This window comes from Ipomoea nil, unplaced genomic scaffold (genome assembly GCF_001879475.1).
Source record: "Ipomoea nil cultivar Tokyo-kokei standard unplaced genomic scaffold, Asagao_1.1 scaffold1043, whole genome shotgun sequence".
NCBI classification, from domain to species: domain Eukaryota; kingdom Viridiplantae; phylum Streptophyta; class Magnoliopsida; order Solanales; family Convolvulaceae; genus Ipomoea; species Ipomoea nil.
The window spans coordinates 1,879,787-1,907,153 of NW_017617471.1; the positions used below are offsets into that span (position 1 = coordinate 1,879,787).

Below are 27,367 nucleotides of genomic sequence, written 5' to 3' on the forward strand. Positions count from 1 at the left end.
GTCCCTATCTAAAGTGATGGGTTAATTTTGTTCATTTTAGTGTCTTTATAAGGTGGAATGGTGCAAAGAGTGGCTTGAGAAAGAGTGGACTGTAGACATCTCCCACACAAGGCGCGAGAATAACACTGTTGCGGACGAGCTTGCCAAAATGGCGCCAAGATCTCAGTGTGACTGGATTGAATTCAATGGCCCGCCTGAGTGCATTAAAGAGTTCTTAAGTATGGACCGGGTGCGTTATGTAACTACAGACATCCGGGATTAGCCTTGTTGGGTTTTTCCCCACCCCCTTTACCCCAAAAAAAAAATAAATTAAAATGTAGTATCTATTTATAACTATTTTTTTTAATTAAATAAAACACAAAAGGTAATATCTCATCCACTAGGTTCAATCCCACAACTTCTCAGAAGAAGTAATTTTTTTTTTGAATGCCTCAGAAGAAGTAATTTAGTGTCATTAAATCACAAAATCCTTGACATGGTTCATCTATCTAAAACAATCAATCACTCAAAAATAATGAATAATAAAAGGGCCAATTTCATATATATTATATACTTAATTTTAATAGTTTACCCTGAAATTTACGAGATGGGCTGTGCAAGCAATAAACAAACAATTTGGGTCTCTCTTCAGTCTTCAACAAGCTTTTAACTAATCAAGCCATCTTCGACGGCGAGGGAAATCTCTACATCCGCACCAAAAAGCTCGATCAGCTCGACGGCGAGGCCTGCATTAATGTTCGCAAGGTGAAAATCATCTCCAGCTACGAGCTAAGTGTTGTTTTGCCTTGGAGGGGCGAAGCCAAGGATTCTAAAGGGAAATCGTTGGCTAAGACGTAGAGTACTATCGAAATCCCATATATTTCAGACGAGAATTCTTACACGGTATAAATTCATATGCTTTAGGCTTATATACTTACATGAATTCTTACATTCTACGTTTTGATTTGGTTTGTATGCACATTTTATTAGGTTGAGGTAAAACAAAAAGGTTAATCTGTACACATTCTAAAGGGAAATTTCAAAAGAACAGAAAGCTAGAACACAGCACTGCTGTGAGTAAAGCAATACAAATTCATCCAGATACGAATATTCATAATATGGTGCAATGTGGGGAAATAATCATATTTGCTTGTTACTATTTAACAGGAACACAAATTTGGTCACTATGCACTTAGAACTGAGGATTAAGAGCACTTGATTTGAGAATTGAGGATGTATAGGAGTTTGGAATTGATTGGGGAAAGAGATTTTATATTTGTAGAGTGACAAAGAGGATGGCCTGACAAGTTGTTCTTCAAGAGTTGGCTTGGTGGGCCAGAGGAGGGAGCTCTATATTATATATTGGCTAAATCTGAAGCCACCTTATCCATGCTTATGATGGAAAGTGTAATTGTAATCCCCGTCCCGCACAAGTGGGAGCTATAGTTGCCATTAACTACTCTTCATTTAGGGAAAAAAAGTATTGTCTTTTACGTGACTGAATAGTTGGCCAGTGGAGGCGTGAGCAAACCTGTGAATATGTAATTATCTGAACACAAGTAGGTGAGACTGCATGCTGTATGCTTAATTCAGTGCATTATATGGACAATTTTAGGATAAGAGAGGTTTCAGAGTGTCAAATTGATTAATTGATGCAATCCAGTTGGTGTTTGTTGCAGGTCTGACTCACTTTTGATGAGCCGAACCTGGAGTTACATTTTTTAAGTTGAGCCACACTGACGTGCCACAGGTGAATGATTCTATTGCTTAAGCTAATTGCTCTTTTAACTTTAACAACACGATCATTTATCATTGTGTGATATGATGATAATGCAGATATGGGAATGAAGCTGTCATGGAGAACACCGAGAGAGGTTGGCAAGATCTCATTGTTTGCAAGATTTGAGCTGTATTAGGTTTTGGTCTCTTTGACGTGATCCGAGTATCATTGTAAACCTGAGTGGAGCCAACCCAAAAACCCTAGCTCTGCCCTCCCACCTCCACTTGATGGCTGAAGTTGTGGGTTTGGAGATTGAAACTGTTGAGCAAAGGTTGAAATCGTTTCTCAGTCAGCTTCAATCGGAGTTTGGCATTCTCGATCGAATTGTGTACAAAAACAAGAATCAACACAGAAGATGCTCTTACTTTCAGTACCTGATGAAGGTGAGAAGAGACTTGAGACTTCTCAAATCAGCAAATCCAGAGGAAATTTTCAGTGCCTCATTTGATGTCATCAATGGAAAGAGGCCTAGGCAAAAGGTGCAGCTTCTGGAAAGCCTGAAGAGGAGAAGAACAGACAGTAACAAGCACAACTTTTTGGATCGGCTCCTGGGAGTTGCTCACCTGTTGTCACAGATGACTGAGCCGATGTTGAAGGCAGCAACACAGGTATCGACTCTTCTTGCTCGATCATTTTTCTTGGGGTTTTCATTGACGGTGTTGGCTTTGTTGGCACGAATCAGAGTTTTGGTTCAGCAAATGCTTCTAGATGTTGTTTTTGTATTCAACCGTGTATCCTCTCTTTCTCAAAAGGAACAAGCAGTTAGGTTAACTCAAGAACGATTTGAGGTTTTTAGAGAATATTATCCCGCAAAGCAACAGCCTACTTTCCTAGAATGCATTTGGGAGACAGATAAGTATAGATTAATTGAGAAGAAAGGTGCAAGTGAGGTTGAAAACCAGGAAAAGAAAATCAAAGAAGATGCTTGTATTGAAACATCAAAGATTAAGTACCAAAGTGTAGAGATTTTCCTAGGAGAAGACGAATGTGATAAGACTGTCCCTGATGAAGTTAATGTAGAAAGATCATCTTCCTTGAATAAAAAGGATAAGAGTTCCCTTTTGAGTCCAATCCCTGAGATTAATGATGATGAGACGCAAGTTCCACCAGGTTCTGATATTGCGGTTTCTCCTGACAAGAGTATTTTTTCTACTGGAAGCGGAATGCTTAAGAGTGATGCTGAAGTGAAAATCAAGCCTAAAGCAAAGCGTAATGTTGCATTTGTCTCGGTAAAAAGACCTGCTCCTTCACCGTCATCTGTGAATGAACCAGGACATTGCCTTCAAGGAAAGGAAAAGGGTGGTTCTTCAACTACAGAAGAAGACCCATTTTTCAGTTTACTTACCGGAGGCAACAAGAAGAGTACTTTGTTTTAATTATTTTTTACTGGGAATCAATCCTAAACCCTAAACTGTTAAAACCTTGTCTTAGGAAGTTTTTCTGAGATTGTGTGCTACTTCCTAGGGCTACAACATTTGCAGTTATAAAGTTTTCTGAGATGGGATGGCTGTTTAGGGAAGTTTTGTGGTAGATTCTGGGGAGTGTTGCTTTGTTCCCAGTTGAGGATTTAGACACACTAGTGGACTAACATTTTGTCATTTTTGTGTTGTTTTGCTTATTGAGCTTCTAGAGTAATTATAAATAGCTGGTACTTCTTGAAGCAATGCAAGACTAAATTAACAATTAAAGATTGATAAAATTTTATTTTTTTAATACAAGAGACACTAAAAACTATCTGAGAGTGTGTACGTAGTCAATTTCGCTCATTATTCTTGTGTAATAACGCACAAACCATAGAGAAGAGCAACATGCTTGATCATAAACCCATGACTTCAAGTGTGTAGGAAGGGCCGCTTTCACAAATTATGACGAAAGCTGTAGGTTTTAATTTAGCTAGAAGTTTCACTATGAAATAGTATTATCATTATCGCAACTCGCTCTTATGTAATAACACACAATTCGTAACCTAAGTGTACAATTGGGAATAGTTTTCACAAATTATGACGTAAGCTCTATTGTGATTTGCCTAGATTTAACTTTTCATTATGAGACCAAAAAAATTCCATAATTCTAAAAAAATAAAATAAAATAAAAAAATCACTAGTCACTAGTCTCTGGTTTAGGTCTTCTAGATTGTTCTTAAGTCTTAACCATGCTGAACTTTCCGAGTTTGTTGGGCCTATCCGACTTGAAAATTCTGGACACTTCTTTCAGAACCCTCCAGACTCCAAAACCCTTCAATTTTATCTCTACATCTCAACTACTTTTTCTAACTCAATTCGCCGAATCTAAGCTCTTTGGGACTCTATTTTTCTTCGCAATCGCCCGCCGCCGTCGCCGGAGTATTGTATGGCTAAGATCGGAGAAGGAGACAAGCGGTGGATCGTTGAGGACCGCCCGGACGGCACCAACGTCCACAACTGGCACTGGGCCGAGACCAACTGCCTTGAATGGTCCCGCAGCTTCTTCAACAAGCTTTTAGCTGATCAAACCATCCTCGGCGGCGAGGGAAATCTCTTCATCCGCACCAAAAAGCTCGATAAGTTCGACGGCGAGGCCTACGTTAATGTCCGCAAGGGGAAAATCATCCCCGGGTACGAGCTAAACGTTGTTCTGTCTTGGGAGGGCGAGGCCAAGGATTCTGACGGGAAATCGTTGGCTAAGACGGAAGGTACGGTCGAAATCCCGTATATTTCGGACGAGAACGCCGATGAAGACCCGGAAATTAGGGTTACAATTCGCGAAGATGGGCCGATCGAGAAGAGATTGAAGGACGCTTTTATTGCTAAAGGAAAGCCCTTCGTTTTGGAGCAAGTAAGAAGTTGGGTAACCGCAATGGCCAGGGGCGGGCCCGCCAAGGATGAGCTTGAGTCGAAAACGCCAGTTAAGAAGACCACCGGTGGTGGCGCAGCGGCGGCGGCTCCGGTCGCCGGTGAGAATGCGAAAGCAGTGACGAAGGATGCGGTGAAAGAGAAGAAGCCAAAGCCGAAGGAAGGCTTTAAGACGATCACAATGTCGGAGAAGTTTCATTGTAGGTCAAGGGATTTGTTCGAGATACTGATGGATGAGAATAGGTGGAAGGGGTTCACGCAGAGCAATGCCAGGATCAGTAAGGAGGTTGGAGGTGAGTTTAGCATATTCGATGGATCGGTGACTGGGACCAACTTAGAGCTGCAGGAAGGCAAGTTGATTGTGCAGAAATGGCGATTCGGGAGCTGGCCGGATGGTATCCTCTCCACGGTATATATTCATATCCTTTACCTGTCCCTCTCCGATGATTACTTGAATTCTTGGATTCTACATTTTGATTTGGTTTTAAAAAGTTAATCTTTACACATTATAAAGGGAAAGTTTCTAAAGGGTGTCATGAATTTGGATGGCAAGGAACTAAGGATATTGATTAAAAAAAGTCAGATTGAATTATTAAATATGAATGGTTAGAAAATATCTGAAAATGTTACTGATATGAACACTATTCTCTACTGGACTATGTATAATAATTTCAGAGAATAGGGACAATGCGGTATGGAAGTTGCTTTGTTAGTGAAATCGACAATAGTTGTAGTTTATTGGAGACATCTGCTATCTTGGTCACTTTTAGTTAAACGTTTTAATTACTCACACAATACAAATTCATCTTGACACAATTATATTCGTAATATAGTGCAATGTGGATAGTTTTGCCTTGCACAAATATATGTATCAGCAACACATATTTGGCTACTGCACCTAGAACTGAGGATTAAGAGCACTTGATTCGAGAATTGAGGATGTATAGGAGTTTGGAATTGATTGGGGGAAGAGATGTTAGATTTATATAGTGGCAAAGAGCCAAAGAGGATGGCCTGAGGAGATGACAAGCTGCTCTTCAAGAGTCGGTTTGGTGGCCAGGCCGTGAGGTGGTTGCTCTATATTATAGTTTGGGTTAAAAACCTGAAATCACCTTTTCCACCCATATGATGGGATGGTGCAATTGCAATCCCAATCTCTCGCAAGTGGAAGCTATAGTTGGAATTAATTCTTCATGTAAGGAAAAAAAGTAATGTTTTTTTACGTCACTAACCTGTGAATATGTAATTATCTGAACTCAAGTAGATGATACTGCTTGCTGTATGCTTAATGGACATTTTAGGACAAGAGAGCTTTCAGTTTTTCAGAATTGATAAATTGATGCAATAATCCAATTGGTGTTTGTTGTAGGTCCGACTCACTTTTGATGAGCCCGAACCTGGAGTTACAGTCGTTAAGCTGACCCACACCGACGTACCAGAGGAAGATAGGTGAATGATTCTACTACTGCTTAAGCTAATTGCCCTTTTAACTTCAAAACAACACGAACATATTCTTCCTGACATTTATCATTGTAAAATTGTAATGCAGATATGGGAATGAAACTGTGGTGGAGAACACGGAGAGAGGATGGCGGGATCTCATTTTTCACAAGATTCGAGCTGTGTTTGGTTTTGGGATTTGAAGATTGAAGCTCAGTCTCAGATTCTCTCAGTCAATGCCCTCTTCTAGTGTAGAATTTCATATCTTCTCTTCTCTTGTCTGGACTTTCTAGTGTTGATTGAGTGTGAACTGTTGGTAACCAGTTGAGTATTGGCTCAGTAGTTCATTCAGTTGGGTTTTATTTTAGTCATATTTTTTTCTTCTTCATGCTTAAGATTCAAGAACCAGTGAACTACAACATTTTTATTAAAATGAAAAAGATTGTTCTATATATGATTCTTCTATTTTGGCAGTCCTCTCCTACTACTAACTATAATAATATTTCATACATCAAATGTACTGTTGTTATCTTCAGTGCACAGTTATCATATATTCATATGAATTCATGTCGGGTGATTGAAAATTATTGTGGATGCACAAATTTTAAAATGTTTATTGCATCAAATACAATTAATATAAATCTTCCAATGTTAATTGCACATTTGCACCGAATACAACTTTTAGGAGACCAATATCTATCCTGTACATTGTAGATTCCGTACTAATATTGTGCTATATGTACCTAACTTGTTAATTATAACAAGTACACAATTTCAATTGTATTTAATTACAGTAATAATTAGATAATTGCTAACATAGTGTTAATAACTCAAATAAGCCGTAAAACTGTACACATAATGTAAATAAGCCATCAAACAGCACATATAATGCAAATAAGTCATCAAACTACACACATAATGCAATTAGATCACTGAATTTTAAAAAAACTACAATTGAATTTTTAAACTAACTTATTGTAATTAGGTCATTAAACTTAAAAAAAAACTATAATTGAATCCCTAAATTAACTTATTTAATGCAATTGTATAAAATGAATTAGTATAGAAATATAATTATATTTTTTTTTTTAATTCAATGATCTAATTACATTGCAGTTTAATAGTCAATTTGACACTTAATTCTGTAATAATTGATACAAGAATCACAATATGCATGGTGGGCTATTGCTTGGTACATATTTTTGCGTAAAGCCCATTTTCCCAAAGAAAGAAAAGAGCTGCGATAGAAGAAAAACCCTCTTCTTCTCCTTCTTCCTTTTCCTTGAGCTTTGATTGATGTAAGTGCTTACTGCATTTCTGCTACTTAATTTCTCATTTCTGCTGCTAATCTCTTCTTCCCTTCATCTCAATTTAATTACTTCCTTTTCTAATTTGTTTTTCTATTCTGTTACCCCTCCAATCCAATCTTGTTCTGAAATCATCCAATGGAATCCATCACCCTTTCTTTCGATTTCCCAATGTCTCGTAGTCTTCTGATGATTGCCTTTTTGCAGCGAAGAAAGGATTCCCATTATGCCGTCTCTTCAAACAGCGCTGCCTCCTGAACTTGCCAATAACACCATTCGAGTGTGTTCCCTTTTCATTGCTTTCTATTTTTTTTCTCGATTTTCAGCTTTAACATCTTATTTTTGCTTTCCATTTGATTTGTTTATTTTCTGGTCTGTAGCTCTATCGCGAATGTCTTCGTCGAGCTAAGTATATTGGTAGCAAGGTATGCTATTTTATTTTATTTTATGTTTTTGCTATTTTCAGGCCTGACCTATTTGTTTCCTCCTCCCATTGTTTGAAAATCCATTCTTGCTGATATTCTCTAGGATTGATTATATTGTTGAAGTGTTTATTGTTGTAAGTTCATCTGTATAAGTTTTGGTTATTCTTGATTATGTTACTTTGATGAGTGAGTATCAGTATTTGTACTAGTAATTGCATTTCTGATGTTGTTCTGAATCCCAAATGCAAAACACTCAATATATTCGGCTCATGATTTTGAGTAACGAGGGAGATCCGTAATCACTATCCGTGTGTATGCATTAGGTAAACCCTAGCCGGCAAAGGACTAACCAGCCTAAGTTGCCCATAGCTGACCGACTCAAACTAAGAAGGCCAATAGGTCCTGTTGGGAGTCGAACGTTTAACCTTGTGGTTATCAAGTCAACAGCTTGTGATATTTGTTCGTATGTGGTTGGCCTATGCTGTTGCCAAAAGCTCTAATCTTTGTCATTCAACTTTCTTTTATGATTTATTCCTGCATATTCATGGTGCATATGAACTTTTAGAGCAGTGGTTTCTACTTATTAGAACTACGTTTGTGCCTTTGTTGAGAGTGATTCACCTTGTCTTCAATGGGTACGAGAATGGTTTTACGTTCTAATGTATTCTTGGAGAGAACTTACAATTTTAGCGGTTGCTATTATGATGTTACCATGCAGCAATACAACACAAAGCTGCTCGTTGATATGGTAAGGCAGCAGTTCAGAAGGAACATGCATGAGGAAGATCCAGAGAAGATTCAAAAGCTCAAGGATGAGTGAGTTAACCCGCTATTGCCCTTTTTCTTTATATTGTGATACATGTCAAAATTGGCAGAGTTTGTTGACTCTATTGAACTTCATTGCTTCATTAATGTTCATTAGTGTAGCCATATGATATGATTGGAATAGAAATTGTATACATAGATGTTAAGAATTGTAAATGAAACAACCTTGGACCAGCTCGTTTTAAGCTTAAGCTTACCTTTGAGCTGTTGTTGTCAATGAACGTATTAATGAGCTTAGAAATCTCGTGTTCTGGGAGTGATAATGTTGTCGTTTGGTTCTGCAGTGCTGCAAGAGGTCTCATAAATCACATGTTATACGAGTCTGAGCAGTTGAGTGGCCGGAAATTCAGCCAGAGCTCATAGAGGAAGCGTTTAAGCCCTCGCAATGGGCAGTTTCAAAGCACCCTCTCATTGTTCGAAAGTTTCATTGTATTACTACTATTCTACATAAATGAAACTATGAAACTCCATAGCTAATTCTTGAAGTAGAGCTGCAGGATGGACACTTATTCTCATGTTTTTATTTGAAATTTGAACTGATCATAACATGAATATTTTCGATATTTCAATATATATGACACCATTCTTGTCCTTGTAAAAGAAATTCATTATAAACCATTTGCATGATTGTATTTACTGTTCATATGTATTCTTTGATGGATATACAAGAAAAAAATGGCAAAAAGTATCTAAACAAATAGAGTAGAATATAAACAAGATGAAGGTGGTCGTAGAGTGTAAGACTGTAAGTGCAAAGTCATATGAACTTTTGGATGACTTCTTCAATTACCAGACAAGCTTTGTACTTTGTACTTTGTTTTTCTTGTTTACCCGCCATTGCTACTGGTAGAATTGTCTGGTTAGAGTCATATCCTGCAATAGTGTAATGAATTAGCTTTTATAAATGAAAAAAAAAAACACATAGTTTTTCACTTGTTAAATAAGTGTAATTTAACTACAAAGATAGCTTATAAGAATCAACCACAATAAAATTGAGCCACCTTTGGCCAACAGCTTACTCTTTAATGGTTTTGAATTATGTTTGCAAGCTTGGTCAAGATCTGGTGCACTTGGAAAATAGTTCATAAAAACTAGTGACCTTGTTTGTTCAAAGGAGATGATTCTACACATTCGATACATGATCCATTTATCATCACATAATCTCCATCTACAAATTCAGAAAAATTGAACACTTAGGGAAAGAACTTACATTTGTTTTTTACGAATCATTTCCCACTTATATGCAATACCTCCAAGATTTTTTGGCAGGCTTAGAACTAATCACTAGTAGCCGTCTATTTGTGTCAATCATTTCATGAACAGTAAGCCATTCCGTACCATCTTCAGGCATAAAAAATACTACCAGAAGGGCCCAGGCCAACCGCGCTAAAAACATTGGTTATACTCAACAACCTGTAATAAGTGGCTTGACAAAGATTCAAGTGTTTCTTGAAGCAAACCCTTTAGAAATTGTCACTATCATGATTGAAGATTACGTTCCAACACCAAATGGTATAATCAATATTTTTAGCACGGCTGGCCTGGTACGAAATGACTTACATGAAATGATTGACACAAATAGATGACTACTGGTGTTCAGCTCTAAGTCTACCAAAGAATATACCGAAGGTATCCCATACAAGTGGAAATATCTTGTAGAAAACAAATCTAAGTTTTTCCTCTTAATTTTTCATGTGTTCAATTTTTCTGGAGATGATGGGATGATATTAAGAAATAGATGACACTTATGTTACTAAGTATCAAGAAATAAAATCTGATCTGTTAACTATTTAAAATGTCAAAACTTTGAAAAGATAAATACATATGAGGCGATGGTAAAACATTAAGTTCAATTTGCACTAATGTTACCCTAAATATTAAAGTAAAAGTACCTGAAGGTAATAGCCATAGAAGACAGCTGACATCTGATATGTCAACAATGTTCATAGATTAGTTTAAATCAGATTATGTGGATGCAGAAAATAAATTTATAATTGATCGACAGCTATCATGATTTTACCATTGAAAACATACTAACAAAATGTGAGTTGCATTTTCCACAAGATGAATGGCATAGCCAAATGTCATTGTTGAAGTCATACATATCAAGCATGAACATTCTGAAACAGTTGCATTTCAAAAGCTCAACAATGTAGAAAAATGAAACTGAAAGATATGCATGTATATGGAGAAAAAATTAAACACAGACAAATTCAAAGACGAGAATAAGAAAAACTACATACTTAGTTTTGCATTGCCCAGCAAAACACTAAGACATAACAGCATCTTAGAAGTAAATATCTTTTAAGTAGAGACAATATGAAACAACATAATCCCACACACAATTCAGCTAGACCCATAAACAAAGTGTACCCAGTATAAAGCACAAATAAACATGAATATGAAAAATAAGAAATCAAGGATACATAAAGTAAAGTAATAATGCACCAGGGAGAATGCAATATAACAACCAATCCGAACTGGTAAACCAGAAGTTCATTGGGACATTTTATTATTTTACTTTATACTCTGTAGTACTCAAGAAAGAAGTAGTGGCATTACCTGATAAACAACCTATATATATATATATATATATATATATATATATATATATATATATATATATACAAACATATATACGGACTGCATTATATTCTTCACGCCATCTGCCCCATCAATTAGTCGTGCTGTCCAGCTGGGAAAATCCTCACCCTCCAGCTGGGAAAAGGACCAAACACAAGGAATGCCTGTTGTCCTCTTCTCCAAGACCACATATAGGACTTTCCGGTGTAACCTCAATTCTGTTGGGAGTTTTTTATTTTCTTTTGAGTACTATTGACTCTATTATAATGCGATAAGAGTCAATACTGCATCAATTAATGCTTGAACCCACATCCTCTCATATGGGAGAGTAACTTGGTGTCACTAGACCACAAAGTCATTGACATTCGGTTCGAAATTTATATAATAATAAGGGAAAATAGTCAAATAGACTCTTGAACTATATGCATTCAAAAAAAAAAGACTCTTGAACTATATGTAAAAGAGCAATTAGGCCCTTCAACTTAAAAAAAGGTGTAATTAGGCCCTTCAACTTGTTATTTTGAGTCAAATAAGTCCAATAACAGGATTTTCACTTGGAATAACCAATCAAAAATTCCGGCAACAAAAAAAAAAAAAAAAAAAAAAAAAAAAAAAAAAAAACTACCGGAGAAGCGCCTTCTCCACCGGAGAGGGCTGCCAGATCTGGTCGCCTTCTCCACTGGAGAGGACAACCAGTCCGGTCGTCCTCTTCGGTTTTTTTTTTTTTTTTTTTTTTTTTTTTTTTTTTTTTTTTTTGTAATTCCAAGTGAAAAACTTGTTATTGGACTTATTTGACTCAAAATAATAAGTTGAAGGGTCTAATTGCACATTTATAAAGTTGAAGGACCTAATTACCCTTTTACCTATAGTTCAAGGATCTATTTGACCATTTTCCCTAGTAATAATGAAGATTAATGTTTCAGATGAGGAGTTATAAATATTATTTTAATTTAGTAAAACGTTAATAGCAATAAACTCACTAGAGTATTATCGTATTTGTGACCGTTTAAGGGTATTGGTGGACTTCCGCCAGTGAAATTATAAGGCCAGAGCCCTTGAATAGTAAACCTCTCCTTGACTAAGTGATATAAGCAATTTTGAGCAGTGTAACAGTGACCTGGAGGCCAAAATAGTGAAAGATAATATCCCGTCCATTGTTGCTCGTAGCTATTTTGGATGCATCCAAAAAATATAAATAAAATTGTAAATATCTTCATTTTTTTTTTCTTTTTAAAAGTGTTGTCTATTTGTGTCCTTAATTAGCTTGAGGAGACTATTGTGTGCTATTTATAATGGAAGTGGGCATGAGTTTGGTGTGAAGAGGAGTCGGTGAATCACGGACCATTCAGAAGTTTGTTGTGAAGGACAAATTATTGTGTGCACATAATATTGAGTGAAATTAAATCTCCAAGCCAGTTGTCTCATCCAAAAGAGGTGCATATAACTCAGTGAGGAGATTAGTCACTGTATTCAACGATAGAAATTCTTGGTATACTTAAAAAATAATAATACTAAGTAGGTAGATCATAACAAAAAATATATTTGTAAAATTATAATATACTAACATTATTCGTGATTTACTTTGTGTTGAGCATATAACCATTAATATGCAATCCAACTATCAGCTTATGCTTTTAGTTGAGATGAAGCACATGCTTCAATTTGGTATCAACCAAAAGTCATGGGTTTGAATCTCTACGTCACCCCATGATGTTTACCACTAAATTCTTTAGAATATCTGGTTGTCATATCTTACTTGAAATAAGCACGTAGATATTAACCATTTAATTAACCACAGGCAAAACTTGTGAGACCGTCTCACGGGTCTCAATTCGTGAGATGAGTCGGATCTTTGATTAATGATGTCAACGATCCAACCCATTAATCATTATCCGACCGCCTTGAATTGAAACTCATGACGCCCGACCCATTAATCAAATATCCGATCCGTCTCGGATTAAGACTCACGAAACGGTCTCACATTATTCAAACTATGTGACTAGTACGATTAATATATTATGTGTCTTTAGTTAATAAATTAAGCACTTATAAATAAATTGAGAATAATACTTGTGATAGGGCGAGACAAGTCAAATTTAGGATATAAATGAAACTATGAACCTCCATAGCTCATTCTTGAAGTAGGGCTGCAGGACACATGTTCTCATGTTTTTATTTGAACTGATCATACAATGAGGATTTTCGATGTTTCAATATATATGACACTATTGTTGTCCGATCCTTGTAAAAGCCATAATGCATTATAAACCACTTGCATGATTGTATTAACTGTACATATGTAGTCTTTGATGGATATACAAGAAAAAAAATGGCAAAAAGTATGTAAACATATATTGCAGAATATGAACAAGATGAAGGTGGTCCTAGATTGTAAGGGCAGCAGAGTCATATGAACTTTTGGATCATTTCTCTGACTTCTTCCATTACAAGCCAAGCTTTGTGACCTCCAATCACCTCTGCCTGCATTTCTCCATCTTTCCAAAGCTGCAAAAAAGCAACACCCAACTTGTAAAATGATCACACCATCAATATTCGATTCACTATTTTGTGCTCGGGAGACAATCCCAGCCAAATTGGTCGGATTATCTAAAGAAAAAAAAAAAAAAAAAAAGATTTTGGGCTCACCTGAATTGTGGGCATTTTCTGATAAAACAAGGGCAAATTGTCAGTACAGAATTAAAAGTCATGAAAAATCATAGCATTTTTTTTTTGCCCAATGAAATATAACTCACAGAGATGTTTCCACGCTTCACTAGAGTCTGGGGAACCTTGTTTACATCCACACAGTAGAACTTGATTCTATAAGCACAGAAAACAGAGTCCAATTATACACTTATGCTCTATAAATTTATGAAAATTGTAGAAAGGAGCTTACTTTGTATCATATTCAGCAGCCATTTTCTCCAGTTTTGGCTTTAAATATATGCATTTTCGACACCAAGCAGCCATCCTAAATTATAAACTTTAGCTAAAATCAAACAACAGTACTAAAAAAATTTCAAGAATGCTAGATAGAGAACCCAATATTAAAACTGGATAAGCATAAACAATCAAAATACTAGCCAATCAATGATGATGGGTTGTGAGAGATCTTTAGCCTCTGCCAAAATCTGGTCTAACTGCTCACAATCCTCGATGGGTTTCATCTCCACAGATGATGGCCTGAACAAATCTGGCCAAGAAGCGCAGATTCTCCATTCTTTCTTTCCCACTTTCTTCCATTCGCCTCTTCTCTTATAGGCAAAACCATGCCCATTTGATCTCTGCAAATTCAAGCTTCTCCCACTGCTCCAAGATGGGTGGTCTCTGTAGGGGAAATCTCTGTATGGGATATGGGGATTTGGAGCTAATATGGACATGCCCATTGCTTCTTGATGAAGAACAGGAACCCAGAAATGAAGATAAGATTTTTCTTTTCCTTCTTCTTTAGCGTAGTGAATTGAAAGAAGGGTGGGGTCGAATTCTCAGATATTTTTTTGGACTGTTCCATTTGTGAGAAAATAGTTTCTTATTTTTACTTTTTGGCCTAAAATATGTAGAAATGATCAATTATAGGAGTTTTTTTTTTGGATGCTACTTGCTCTAGAAGTCCAACTCGGGTACTATTAGACCATGTAGTCTTGGTTATAGGGTGGGTTATTTTCACTCTAATTAGTAATTACACAATAAGATACTAACTCTCCTACAGGAAGATTATGAATTTAATGTTTATCAACACCTTTTTAATGAAGTTTGTCGCATACAATCTTTTTAGTGCAATTTACTTATGATTTGTAAATTAATACACGCGGAATTTATTGGTATACATGTTTGGATAGTGATCACAGATTTCTATTGTCATCCAAAAAAAAAAAGAGTGATTTGAAGATTTCGTGTAACATATTTCATTAAACAACATGAGTGTTTGTCATATTTTAAGTTTTGATGTCACTTTTTTTTTTTTTTAAAAGAAAAATTCGCAATCATTATCTGATGATGTGCATTAGAGAGGTAAATTGTACTAAGAATATCATATATATAATAACAAGTTGAATAAAAGTTTTGAAAAATTATATTCCTCTCACTTAAAATTGATCACTCTATTCAAGATTATAACGAGACAAAAAATATTAATGGCCATAAAGATAAAATCAATGACGGCTAATCCCAATGGAAATAAAAGAAACTTATCCATATAGGTTGAATGGATTCTTGAAACTAGGAAAGTTGTCTTTGGGGCCATCTTTATGGAAAAGTGTGCATTTTCACAAACCAAGTTGGTATTCATTGTTTATTATAAGATAAATGTTTTTATCTTGTTCAGCGAATCAAATCGCTCATGTAATTGCACAAGTTACTATGCTAGTTCATTCGAGTTTTTTACACTTTTAGTCCCACGATTATAGTGACACTGGCAAAATTGATCCACGACTTTTGAACCTTGCCATTTTAGTCCACGACTATTGATTTTTTTGTAAAAATGGTCCTTCCGGCCACTTTTCCGTCAAAATTTCACCGGAAAAAAAAAAATTCTCTATTTTTAGCCGGGTTAAAATTGACATTTTACTTATCTCAAAAAATTAAAAGAAAAAAATTGATATTTAACTACATACAATATTACTGGGCTACATACTGCTGCCCCAGGCGGCGGAATACATGTACCACTCCAATGCTGCTGTCGGATAACCCAACTAGCCCGGGGAACGCCACGGCCGCTCCGCCGCTTATTGACAGCCCTGCCTGCTCCAGGAACTCCGCCGCCTGGGGCAGTAGTATGTAGCCCAGTAATATTGTATGTAGTCAAATATCAATTTTTTTAGATAAATAAAATGTCAATTTTAACCCGGCTAAAAATGGAGAATTTTTTTTTTCCGGTGAAATTTTGACGAAAAAGTGGCCGGAAGGACCATTTTTGCAAAAAAATCAATAGTCGTGGACTAAAATTGCAAGGTTCAAAAGTCGTGGATCAATTCTGCTAGTGCCACTATAGTTGTGGGACTAAAAGTGCAAAAAACTCCAGTTCATTCTCTATTCTTGGTTCTATTCCACTAGATTATATTTTGAGCTTAATATAGAGATTGCATTTGTTAGTTTTCAGAAAAATATTTTTATCTTATATGCAAATTATATTATATATAACATAATATATCTTTCTTTTCAGCATGTTAATTAGAATGTTAACAAATCAAATAACTCATATCCTTGGTAGAACTATCAATTAACTCATATCCTTGGTAGAGCTGTAGATTCTCAGCATGGTCTAGGATCGTAGATTTCATCTCCCATATATTTGTGATTGTTTCATTCACGTTTAATAAATTGATTTTGCCTTAACAAGAAAATAAAGCTTGTTTTGTCTCCATTTTGTATGTTATAGAGAATGTGAAATTTTTTTTTTTTTTTGATTTTCTTCTATTTTTTTAACGGTTATATTTATTTTTCTTGAGACAACTTATTAACCAAATGAATGCATAATTGAGATGCTTTATTTATTATATTTATTTTTAAAAATGTTATTAACCTTACATTTATTACTACATTTTCACTACTCAATGTTACAATGATTAAAAAAAAAATAGTTTCATGAACTACTGAATTTTACTATGAGTTAATAAAGAATTTACGTATTTAATAAAATTATGATGTGTGAGGGGGTATATAGTTCAAGAGAATGATTATTTATTCAATTCATATATAAGGTTTCTTCTGTTATATCAGTATCTCTCTCATTGTTCTATGTAAGGTCTTTGTGCACAATCACTTTAATTTAGCAATCCTTAATTCTTTATTCTTAACCTTAATTAACATCATCAATCATCATTAATGGAGGTTCAATTTTTTTTTTCCTTACCTCTTTATTCTTAACCTTATTTAACATCATCACTGATTACAAGAAAATGGTTCAAGCTTAAGTGGAAACAACATTGACTCTTAATAGGTTGAGAAGGTAGTTTATGAACAAATACTACATTGTAATAGAGTCAGTAGCATTTTTTTTTTACAAAAAAACATCCATCATTAATAACCAAAAATTTAAATAAATAAAGTCCATTATATTATATTGAATGTACGTTGGATTAAATTTCATTATTCTTATTTTCTCATTCATTCACTACATTCTTTCATGGACAATTATAGTCTATCTGATTACAATTAAGCTAAGCATTTTTAAAAATAAAATATTCTGGACAATTATAATCAATCTGATTACAATCTACTAAAGTTTCAGCTGCTTGATCATAACAAAACCTTACTTCTGTCAAATAGGATTCTTTGCATTTAAGCAAGGGTTTAACTTTTAATCTTTTCACGAGCGCCATAAAAAATGGGATGGAATTTTGTAGACGAGGACTAGGAAAGATATTGGACTGTGTAAGTATGTCATGTATGTGTAAACTCGAGTACATTTCTTTGACAGTCTTGAAATATTTAATCTGATTTAATAGACTTTCTGAGATGATGCCATGATTGTTCCATTCATCTGCCCAACAAGCTTCAACAAACTTATTTGCCTCATAATTTCGCCACATTGTAAACAATTCAATTTTCAAGTGATCATGCATCTACAAATTTAAAAGAAAAAAATTCAAATAAAATTTTGCTTGTTATAACAATAATCATATATTTCTTTACCATAACAATAAGAAGAATAAAATAAACTTACCAGACTATGATTGTATTTGGTACCATTCGGTGGTATTGATGGACTTTGATCGATCATATTAATAGGCCAAAGCCCGTGAATGGTAAAGTTCTCTATAACACGATGGTACAAGCAATTCTGGGAAGTGTAACAATGGCCTGGAGGCCAATATAGTACTAAGTAAAACTTAACCCATGGTTGCTCATAACTTTTCTGAATGCATCCCAAAAATATGAATAAAATTGCAAAGATCTTCATTTTTTCTTTTTACTTAGTGGGTGTAGATTTGTAAGGCACTGGGAATTGCAGTAAAAGAAGAAGAAGAGAGGAGTGGCATAAAGAGAAGAAGAGATTGAGAGAGAAGGGATAACGAAATGGTTAAGAATAAATCTCCCATACTACCTATTAGCGTAAATATAGTAATGGATCGGAGCTAACAATTATCCAACTGAATTACCGAATAAAAGCAAGCAAATCTAATTTATTCCTATTGAAATAACAGATACGCTACTAGCATGGGCAAATTATTCCGTCTGAATATTTTTTTTTTTTAAATGCTTCCTTCCTTGCTCTTTGTCTTTAGAATTCTTTCCTCTATATTCACAGATTTAGAACTGAATATTCACAATTTTAGATCTCAATATACAAAATTACAGAACTCAATATTTACAATTGCAGAATTCTATATTCACAATTTCATAACTCTATATTCACAATTATAGAACTGAATATTAACTCGTTGATTTGTTTTCAATAATTTTTTTTTAAAAAATCATTGGCTGAAGAAACGGTGTCACTAAGAACTCCATTATTTTCACACGCGCAAATTATGTCATTTTAGATCTGGATTCACCTTGCAAAGTAGACCCGCGTCCATGACATTACAATTGACTAGAAGTTGTTATGCCGTGGAACCGTGTCCACCTTGCGGTTCTATGTTCATAATAACTGAACTCTATGTTCATATTCACAATTATTGAACTCTATATTCACAATTACAGAACTCTATGTTCATAATTATAAAACTCTATGTTCATAATTTTTGAACTTCATATTCACAATTATTGAACTCTATATTCACAATTACAGAACTTTATGTTCATAACTTTATGTTCATAATTATAGAATTCTACGTGCATAATTTTTGAATTTTATATTCACAATTATAACAGTTTTAGAACCGTGTCCACCTTGCAAAGTGGACACGGTTCCACAACATAATTTGTCGGGCCATCATACCTCCTTCTCGCAAATTATGCTGTGCAACCGAATGCACCTTGCAAGGTGCATACGGTTGCAAAACGGCGCCGTTTTGATTAAAAAAACGCGCGTCCCACTTAAAGAAGAAATCAGGTTCGATTCCCGGCAATAGCATTTTTATATATCCAGAAATTCATAACTATATATCCAGAAATTCATAACTATATATCCACAAATTCATAACTATATATCCACAGTGAATGAATGAAGTAAAAATCCACAATGAATGAATGAATGAAGTAAAAATCCACAATGAATGAATGAATGAAGTAAAATTCCACAATGAATAAACTAAATATCCACAATGAATGAACTATAAATATCCACAATGATTGAACTAAATATCCACAATGAATGAACTAAATATCCATAAATTCATAACTATATATCCAGAAATTCATAACTATATATCCATAAATTCATAACTATATATCCACAGTGAATGAATGAAGTAAATATCTACAATGAATGAACTAAATATCCACAATGAATGAACTAAATATCCATAAATTCATAACTATATATCCACAAATTTATAACTATATATCCAGAAATTCATAACTATATATCTATAATAATGCTATTGCCGAGAATCGAACCTGAATTTTTTTTTAAAAAAGTGGGACGCGCGTTTTTAGTCAAAACGACATCGTTTTGCACCGTATGCACCATGCGCATGGTACATTTGGTTGCACGGCATAACTATTGCCTCCTTCTCCCCTCACTATTGGGCCGACATACCTCCTCCTTCACTTCATAAACGCTATCTATGTACATTTTAAGGGACACAGTCTTGTTGTCATATAGTACTAAGTGCAACCTTGGTGTCATTAGACCACAAGGTTTTAGCATAAATTTTTTATTTTAACATTACATATTTACATTTAACTATCCAAATAAAAAAATAACAAAGAGAGAGAAAATTGTCATCTTTAGACCAATTGAAGGGGACAATATGCATACAAAAATAATTTAAATACTAAATTCACTTTTAACACACAATTCATGAAAGAAAAAAAAAACGTCATTTTCCCTTATTTATTTGCAATGTTTTAACTTTCATGTCAATATCAAATATTATGATGTATTTTTTTGGAAAAATATTTCATAAACTCTTAAAAATTTACTCATAATTTTTATTCCAACGGACTTGTTACAAATAGTATGAATTGTATGTATATATCTCTTGAATCAATTACAAAGGATGAACTCCTATATATACAAATTGTAAGATAAAGAAAAGGAAAGAAAATCAAAGACAATTAATGAGGATAATAATCAACCAAAAATACAAAGCTAAATATATGTTAGAATATATTCGTTAGAATATATACGTTAACACCTCCCTCAAAATATAACTACTTAATGAATACTACTTAAGTATCCTCATTACACCTAAATAAGTCTTCAAATCCAGCAGTGCTCCAATGACTTTGATCGATGCAGATCCATAGCCTTCTACTTCAATTCCTTCAAACACAATCAACATTCAATAGTTTCCAAAATTTAATTTTGTGACCAGTAATCCAAAATCTCAAAAGAGAAACTACAGAAACATAAATTAAATAAATTTCCCAATCCTGTATAAGCCAAAGTAACTGCAATGTTCTCGTAACCCAGATAAATTCATACAGAACATAAGCTTATAGCACATAATGCAATTCACTACAATACACGAACAGAAATTCCGACCAACTAACTTTTTGTTCAATCATCTTTAGCAATAGAAAGTTGAGATTTTTAATAAATTACCGACCAAATTATGATTGGACAAAAATGTTGATCAGATATAGTGACAATTCCAGCAGTGATTTTGGAAGTCTCTAGCTTCATAATAACATACAAATACACAACCTACCCCCATTTAAGTAAAAAATAAAAATGAAGATACTTGTAATTTTGCTCATATTTTATGGATGTATTCAAAAAACTTATTAGCAACTATGGGATGGGTTTAACCTATCATTATTTTGGCCTCCTTGCCAGAATGCTAAAAATTGCTTGTACCATAAGATTACAGAAACATTTACCATTAATGGCTCTGGCCTATTGATTTTGCTGGCCAAAGTCCACCAATACTACCAAATGGTGACAAATACAACCATACTGATGAATTTATTGTTGGTGTTGTGGTAAATAAATATAATATTATTATTATAACTTGCTAAACTTTATTTAAACTTTTTCTTTTAAATTTATAGATGTATGTTCAATTGAAATTACAATTGAGTATATCATGGCCAAATTATGAGGCAAATAAGTTGGAAGAAGCTTTTTGAGCTGATGAACAGAACAAACACAGCATCATCTCAGAAAGTTTATTAAATCAAATTAAATATTTCGAGACTATCATAAAAATGTACGACCATTTAGACATAGCTAACATACTTTTATTTATTGATGTTTTTCCTAGTCCTCTTCCACAAGATTATACTCCGTTTTATATAGAGCTCATGAGAAGATTAAAAGTTAGTCTCTTGTTTATATGCAAGGACTCCTATTTGATAGAAGTTATAATTTGTTACGATCAAGCAGCTGCAATTTTTGTAAATTGTAAACTAATCTGATTACAATTTACTAAAGTTGCAGACTTGCAGCTGCTTGATCATAACAAATTCTAACTTCTATCAAATAGGTTTCCTCGCATATAAACAAGAGACTAACTTTTAACTTGCTCACGAGTGCTATATAAAACCGAGTAGAATTTTGTAGGAGATGGCTAGGAAAGACATTGATAAATAAAAATATGTTAGCTATGTCTAGATTGTAGTACATTATGATAGAAATATTTAATCTGATTTAACAAACTTTATGAGCTGATGCTGTGATTATTCCATTCATCAGCCCAAAAAGCTTCTTCCAACTTATTTGTGTCATAAACGGTCCATCATATACTCAATTCTAATTTCAATTCATCATATATTTATAAATTTAAAGAAAAAATTTAAATAAAGTTTACCAAATTATAACAATAATATTATATTTATTTAAATAACAACAACAAGAATAAACTCACTAGACTATCGTTATTTGTCACCATTAGTGATATTGGTGGACTTTGGCCAGCAAAATCAATCGGCCAGAGCCCATGAATGACAAATTTTTCTATAACCCTATGGTACCAACAATTTTTAGCAGTCTGGCAGTAGCCAGGAGGCCAAAATAATAATAAGTAAAACCTATCCCATAATTGGTCATAAATTTTTCGAATACATCCTAAAAATATGAATAAAATTACAAATATCTTCATTTTCATTTTTATTGAGTGGGCATAGGCTGTGTGTATTTGTATGCTATTATGAAGTTAGAAACTTACCGAACGATGCTCTTTTTTGTGAAGGCCGCGGTGAGGGAAATTCTCCTAACTTCTTCGCATGCTGGCAGGCGGTTTCGGGGTGGAGATAGCGACCAATAATTATGTAATAAACCCGGATCAAAATGCACAATTTATATAGTTAATATATGTTACAATTTTGTGGAGAGCTCTTTCCTCTATCCTACCTAAGGCTGCTAATCTAATTAGAAGAAGGGTGGAGATGCCTAGCTTGTGCCTTGGGTGTGGTTTATATATGATGCACAAATCGTCCGATTCCTCTTGTTGATGGCACATATTTCATGAAGTGGACAAAAGGGTGGTTGGATAATCAAATCTGCATGAGGTGAAGGGGATCATCTGCGGTGTGCTTCATGCCATTTGGAGGCCCTACCTAATGTTAACATATATTTCATACTTAAAATTTAAATTACATAAAAGGAAAAAATATATATATGATTTTAAAATAGTTAAGATTGTTTGGATAAAATAATTTAAATAGAAAGCATATTAAAATCACAGATCTTATTTATTTATATGTTTTTTTATAAATAATTTTTCTATTAACTAGATATTCATATAAAAAAAAATTTACTTTTCAACATTTTTATATTATTTTCAAAAAACATTTATGTTATCTAGTCTCACAAATCAAGGGGATTTTGTTGACTAAAAAAACTTGAATAAACAATATATGATTTTAGAATAGTTACGATTGTTTGAATAAAATAATTTAAATAAAAAACATATTATAAATCACAAATGTTATTTATTTATATTAATATGTCTTTAGGAATACTTTTCCATTAACAAGAAGAAAAAAAGTCATTTACTTTTTAGTTTTCAACATTCTATATCTACTGTGACAAATTTGGGGGGTTTTGTTGACCCTTATTCTTTTTGGAGTAAATACTTAAAATGGTCCCTCGACTATAGCTAAATTCATAAATTAGTCCTTGACTTTCAATTTCAACCAATTAAGTCCTTAACTTTGCAATTTTGACACGATTTGGTCTTCCATATATTTGACCATTTGTTGACCGTGATCGACGATCTCTAGAAGAACCTTCAGCTCTCGTCGGAGCACGTGGAGGCCTCCAGGATGACGTTGCACCAGTTCGGAAACACGTCGTCTTCTTCGCTCTGGTACGAACTCAACTACATTGAATCCAAAAGGAGGATGAAGAAAGGCGACCGCATTTGGTAGATTGCTTTCGACAGTGGATTTAAATGTAACAGTGCGGTCGGAAAATGCAACCGGAACCTTAAAAACCCGACGATAGACCATGAAATTACATATATATCCTAAAAAATCACAGTCAACAAATGGTCAAATAGACAGAGGACCAAATTGTGTTAAAATTGCAAAGTTAAGGACTTAATTGGTTGAAATTGAAAGTCGAGGACCAATTTGTGAATTTAGCTATAGTCGAGAGACCATTTTGGGTATTTACTCTTCTTTTTGGTTATAGTTTAGGTATTTACAAACCAAACAACTTCATATTTGTATAAAATGAATGTAAATTATTTATAAATGGGCTAGCTCTGGCCCCTCCAAATGTTTAATATCTAAATTGTGAACATTTTGTATGTAAAATATGAACATTTAGTATCTAAATTGTGAACATCCAGTATATAAATTGTATGTTTTTTTAATTCAGATTCACCTTACAAAGTAAACCCTAGTCTACAGAATAATTTGCTACTAGCATGCAAATAGGCTAATTAAGGTGGTTAGGTGGCCATCATACCTTGGCAAATTAAATTATATCGTGCACCAGAGTGCACAATATATTGTGTGCCATAGCCCAAAACGACGTCGTTTTTTAGTTTTTTTTATTTTTTTTTTCTAAAAATTCTATTTCCTATTTCTTCTGTTAACTTCTAAAATAAAATTTTAATGTTTTGAACGTACATAATTATATAGTAAAATATATATAAACTCCTAACATAATACACATAATCTAACATAATACATAATACACATAAACACAAGTGTTAAAAAGGGTGTTTGTCACGTCAACCACCAACAAAACTTATAAAAAACGACGTCGTTTTGAATAGGGCGCATTATGCAGATACACTATATAACGATTAATCATACCTCCTCCCCTCACTATTGGGCCGACATACCTCCTCCTTCACTTCTTAAAACCCAACAACACCCCTCATTTACTTTTATTGGGCCAAGGCCTTATAAATACTATGGGTCCTGAACCCCATGGCTTCATTAAATTTTTATTAATATTATATATATTTTTTTGAAAGGTTTTTAATATTATATTAATATTCTTAAAATAAGAATAATTAATTAACTCGAGTTTTAATCAAATTTCATTTTAAAAAATAGCTTTCCATGAGTATTCTTCAATTATTGTGGATTGATAATGGAAGTTTTAATATTCTGTCATTTTGCTTCTTAATACGTACAGTACCAATGGAGAGTGGATATGTTGGATGGTTGCAACGACGGCGTTTAATGGCGTCACGAAATTTCCATAACAGGTACGTGTTAAACGTACGGAATAAAATTAGTCAATTGTGGGGTCCACGCGTCTAAATATATATCATTTCTGTTAAAAGTAAATTAAAATTATTAAAAATTGCATGGTCCAGTCAGCATCATGTATTAATAATACATAATATTGGAGCAACCATCAATAATGCAATTGGAGGTGGTGGAGCGTTGCATCGCTTTTTCAAAGTTACATTCCTAGTGTTCAACTGCTACGGTCCACCACGGGGTCCAACATTAATTACGGGAAAGTCCATAAATACTAGAGTTCTACTATATGTACTTTATAATCTAACTCTCTGATATAGCAGATTTGATAAGTTTTTTTTTTTTTTTTTTTTTTTTTTTATGCGAGTTCCTACAAGTGCCTACATCAAGATTTAATGTATGGGAGTACAAGTTGAAAGTATAATATGAGATCCGAGTACATGTCGCGTTTTCCTAAATACTATGAGTGTACATTTTAAGGGATTCGGTCTTGTTGATAAGACGAAATATTTTCGCTCTTAGTGCTCTTATAATTTGACACAATAGATTTTTATGTAGTGATAAACTACGGTGATTCAACAATGTATTAAGTTGGAGGACTAGCACTTGGTTTTCACAAAGAATCCACTACACACTGTAAATGTCAAAGGCTCAATCATATGTCATTGTCCATAATTTACTACTCAAGAATCAATTGAGTAATCTGTGTGAGCTAGGTGAAACCACTCTTATGATTGTAATTAGAGCAAGGTTGTCAAAACATGCAGTCCATATAAAAGTTATTTTGATCGAGATTATCTTATAATTTTTAAAAAATTTACTCCATAATACAATTAATGAAATTAGTTATTGATTTTTAAATTATTGATTGGGAAAATAACATTTTCCCCCTAAATTATATACTAATAATTAACTTAGTATTTAAAATAATTCTTGTACGCAAATTACCTTTTAATTGTTTTAAATGTGACGATTTCTCCCATTTTCGTTTTTGCCTCTATTTGAATTGTTAAATCCAATGTTAAAATAGAAATTTCATATACAAGATCTTTTTCTATTTTCATGAACTATATCACAATACATCAATGAAAAATAGCAATAAGATGTAAAACATTCAAAAGAGCAACATATAAAAATGTTCAAGTTATAGATTCATTATCAATACACATTAAAAGCAATAGTTTAAAGTATAATAATCGATGCTATAGATTCCAAATTAATAATGTTGCTCCCAACCACAATCCAACGTAGATGAACCCAAAAATTAAATTGTATAGTGTTAAAAAAGGGATTGCGGGAGATATTACATTATTATCATTGGAGAAGATTCGAGAAAGAATAATTGATATAAATTTTTTATTCTAACATTATATTTAACTATCCAAACGAAGATAATAACAAAGAGGGAGAAAATCGTTATATTTACACCAATTGAGGATTTGAGGGGAAGACAATATGCATACAAAAATAATTCAAAATACTAAATTGACTATTAACATACCATTCATGAAAGGGAAAAAAAAAAAGTCATTTTCCCTTATTTATTTGTAATGTTTTAATTTTGATGTCAATATCAAATGAATTAATATCCAAAATGTCATTCTTCTCAATTTCGTCCTAAACAATTTTGGTGATCTAATGTAGTCACATTTTTGTATTTTTGGTCAATTTAGTCATCAATTTGTTATTTTGTCCATTTGGTGTTAAATAAAGGGACAATTCAATAATTTTAATATTGGTATCTCTTTACTCCTATATTTGCGAAGTGAGAAATTCTTCTTTTTTTTTATTTTTTTATTTTTATGAATTACTCCCAAACTTCTGAATATGAAATTTGATTCACAGATATGAGAGTAATTCGCAAAAGAAATAAAGATTTCGTACTTTGCAGGGCTGTGAGTAAAGAAAGACCAATATTGAGATTACTGAATTGTTCATTTATTTAACACCAATTTGACGGAATTACAAAACGAAGGATTAAATTGAAAAAAAAAAAACAAAAACAAAAAAAAAAAACAAAAAACAAAAAACAAAAAACTGCGACTACATTAGGTCACCGAAATCGTTTAAGACGAAATTGAAAAAAATTACTATAGTCGATAATCATTTTGGGTATTAACTCAATATTAAATATTATGATTTTTTATTTTTTATTTTTGCATTAAAATTGTGAATGGGATGATGTAATAAAAGAAAGTAAAGGAATAAAATAGAAGAAAAGCAAATGCTTTAGGGTCCCATTTGGGCATTTCTCTCTTTGCCCCTTATCACAAAACTCTTGACTTTAGCTCACCCTATATATTATGTAGGACTCATGTTCTAATGCCCCTTCTTAGTAGAAAATAGCTGGCAATTAAGTGGCAAGTCGGCACCTGCCATCAAGTCATCAGCGGTCCACCAATATATTTAATTTACATTTATTTCAATGTATTAAATGCAACAAAATTTCCAAATTTATTAAAGAGAAAAACAAGAAAC

The 27,367-nt window shown here is 33.6% G+C and overlaps 5 protein-coding genes across 7 annotated transcripts; 3 read left to right on the forward strand and 2 right to left on the reverse strand.

The window, feature by feature from the left end:
* Positions 1-601: 601 nt before the first annotated feature.
* Positions 602-3,423, forward strand: LOC109181972. Of its 3 annotated transcripts, none has more exons than XM_019331962.1 (3): positions 602-882; positions 1,643-1,729; positions 1,816-3,423. In XM_019331962.1, the coding sequence occupies exon 3, from the start codon at positions 1,987-1,989 to the stop codon at positions 3,133-3,135; it is 1,149 nt and encodes a 382-aa protein (XP_019187507.1). In that variant the 5' UTR covers positions 602-882; positions 1,643-1,729; positions 1,816-1,986; the 3' UTR covers positions 3,136-3,423. The 3 variants fall into 3 exon arrangements, with proteins under 3 accessions (XP_019187507.1, XP_019187505.1, XP_019187508.1); XM_019331960.1 differs by having other exon boundaries at positions 1,659-1,729; XM_019331963.1 differs by lacking the exon at positions 1,643-1,729.
* Positions 3,424-3,931: 508 nt separating this feature from the next.
* LOC109181973 (activator of 90 kDa heat shock protein ATPase homolog) lies at positions 3,932-6,485 on the forward strand. Its single transcript, XM_019331964.1, has 3 exons — positions 3,932-4,999; positions 5,960-6,039; positions 6,140-6,485. The coding sequence occupies exons 1-3, from the start codon at positions 4,109-4,111 to the stop codon at positions 6,231-6,233; spliced, it is 1,065 nt and encodes a 354-aa protein (XP_019187509.1). The 5' UTR covers positions 3,932-4,108; the 3' UTR covers positions 6,234-6,485.
* Positions 6,486-7,214: 729 nt separating this feature from the next.
* LOC109181975 lies at positions 7,215-9,158 on the forward strand. The gene is made up of 5 exons (XM_019331966.1): positions 7,215-7,328; positions 7,545-7,617; positions 7,718-7,762; positions 8,481-8,578; positions 8,872-9,158. The coding sequence occupies exons 2-5, from the start codon at positions 7,564-7,566 to the stop codon at positions 8,948-8,950; spliced, it is 276 nt and encodes a 91-aa protein (XP_019187511.1). The 5' UTR covers positions 7,215-7,328; positions 7,545-7,563; the 3' UTR covers positions 8,951-9,158.
* Positions 9,159-13,500: 4,342 nt separating this feature from the next.
* LOC109181974 (thioredoxin-like 3-1, chloroplastic) lies at positions 13,501-14,658 on the reverse strand. The gene is made up of 5 exons (XM_019331965.1): positions 14,255-14,658; positions 14,067-14,141; positions 13,924-13,990; positions 13,817-13,834; positions 13,501-13,675 (listed from the first exon to the last, which is right to left on the reverse strand). Exons 1-5 carry the CDS (start codon positions 14,554-14,556, stop codon positions 13,577-13,579), a joined length of 561 nt encoding a protein of 186 aa, XP_019187510.1. The 5' UTR covers positions 14,557-14,658; the 3' UTR covers positions 13,501-13,576.
* A 2,661-nt stretch (positions 14,659-17,319) lies between these two features.
* On the reverse strand, positions 17,320-18,074 carry LOC109181430 (ribonuclease-like storage protein). Its single transcript, XM_019331195.1, has 2 exons — positions 17,835-18,074; positions 17,320-17,733 (listed from the first exon to the last, which is right to left on the reverse strand). Exons 1-2 carry the CDS (start codon positions 18,069-18,071, stop codon positions 17,329-17,331), a joined length of 642 nt encoding a protein of 213 aa, XP_019186740.1. The 5' UTR covers positions 18,072-18,074; the 3' UTR covers positions 17,320-17,328.
* Between the last annotated feature and the right edge of the window lie 9,293 nt (positions 18,075-27,367).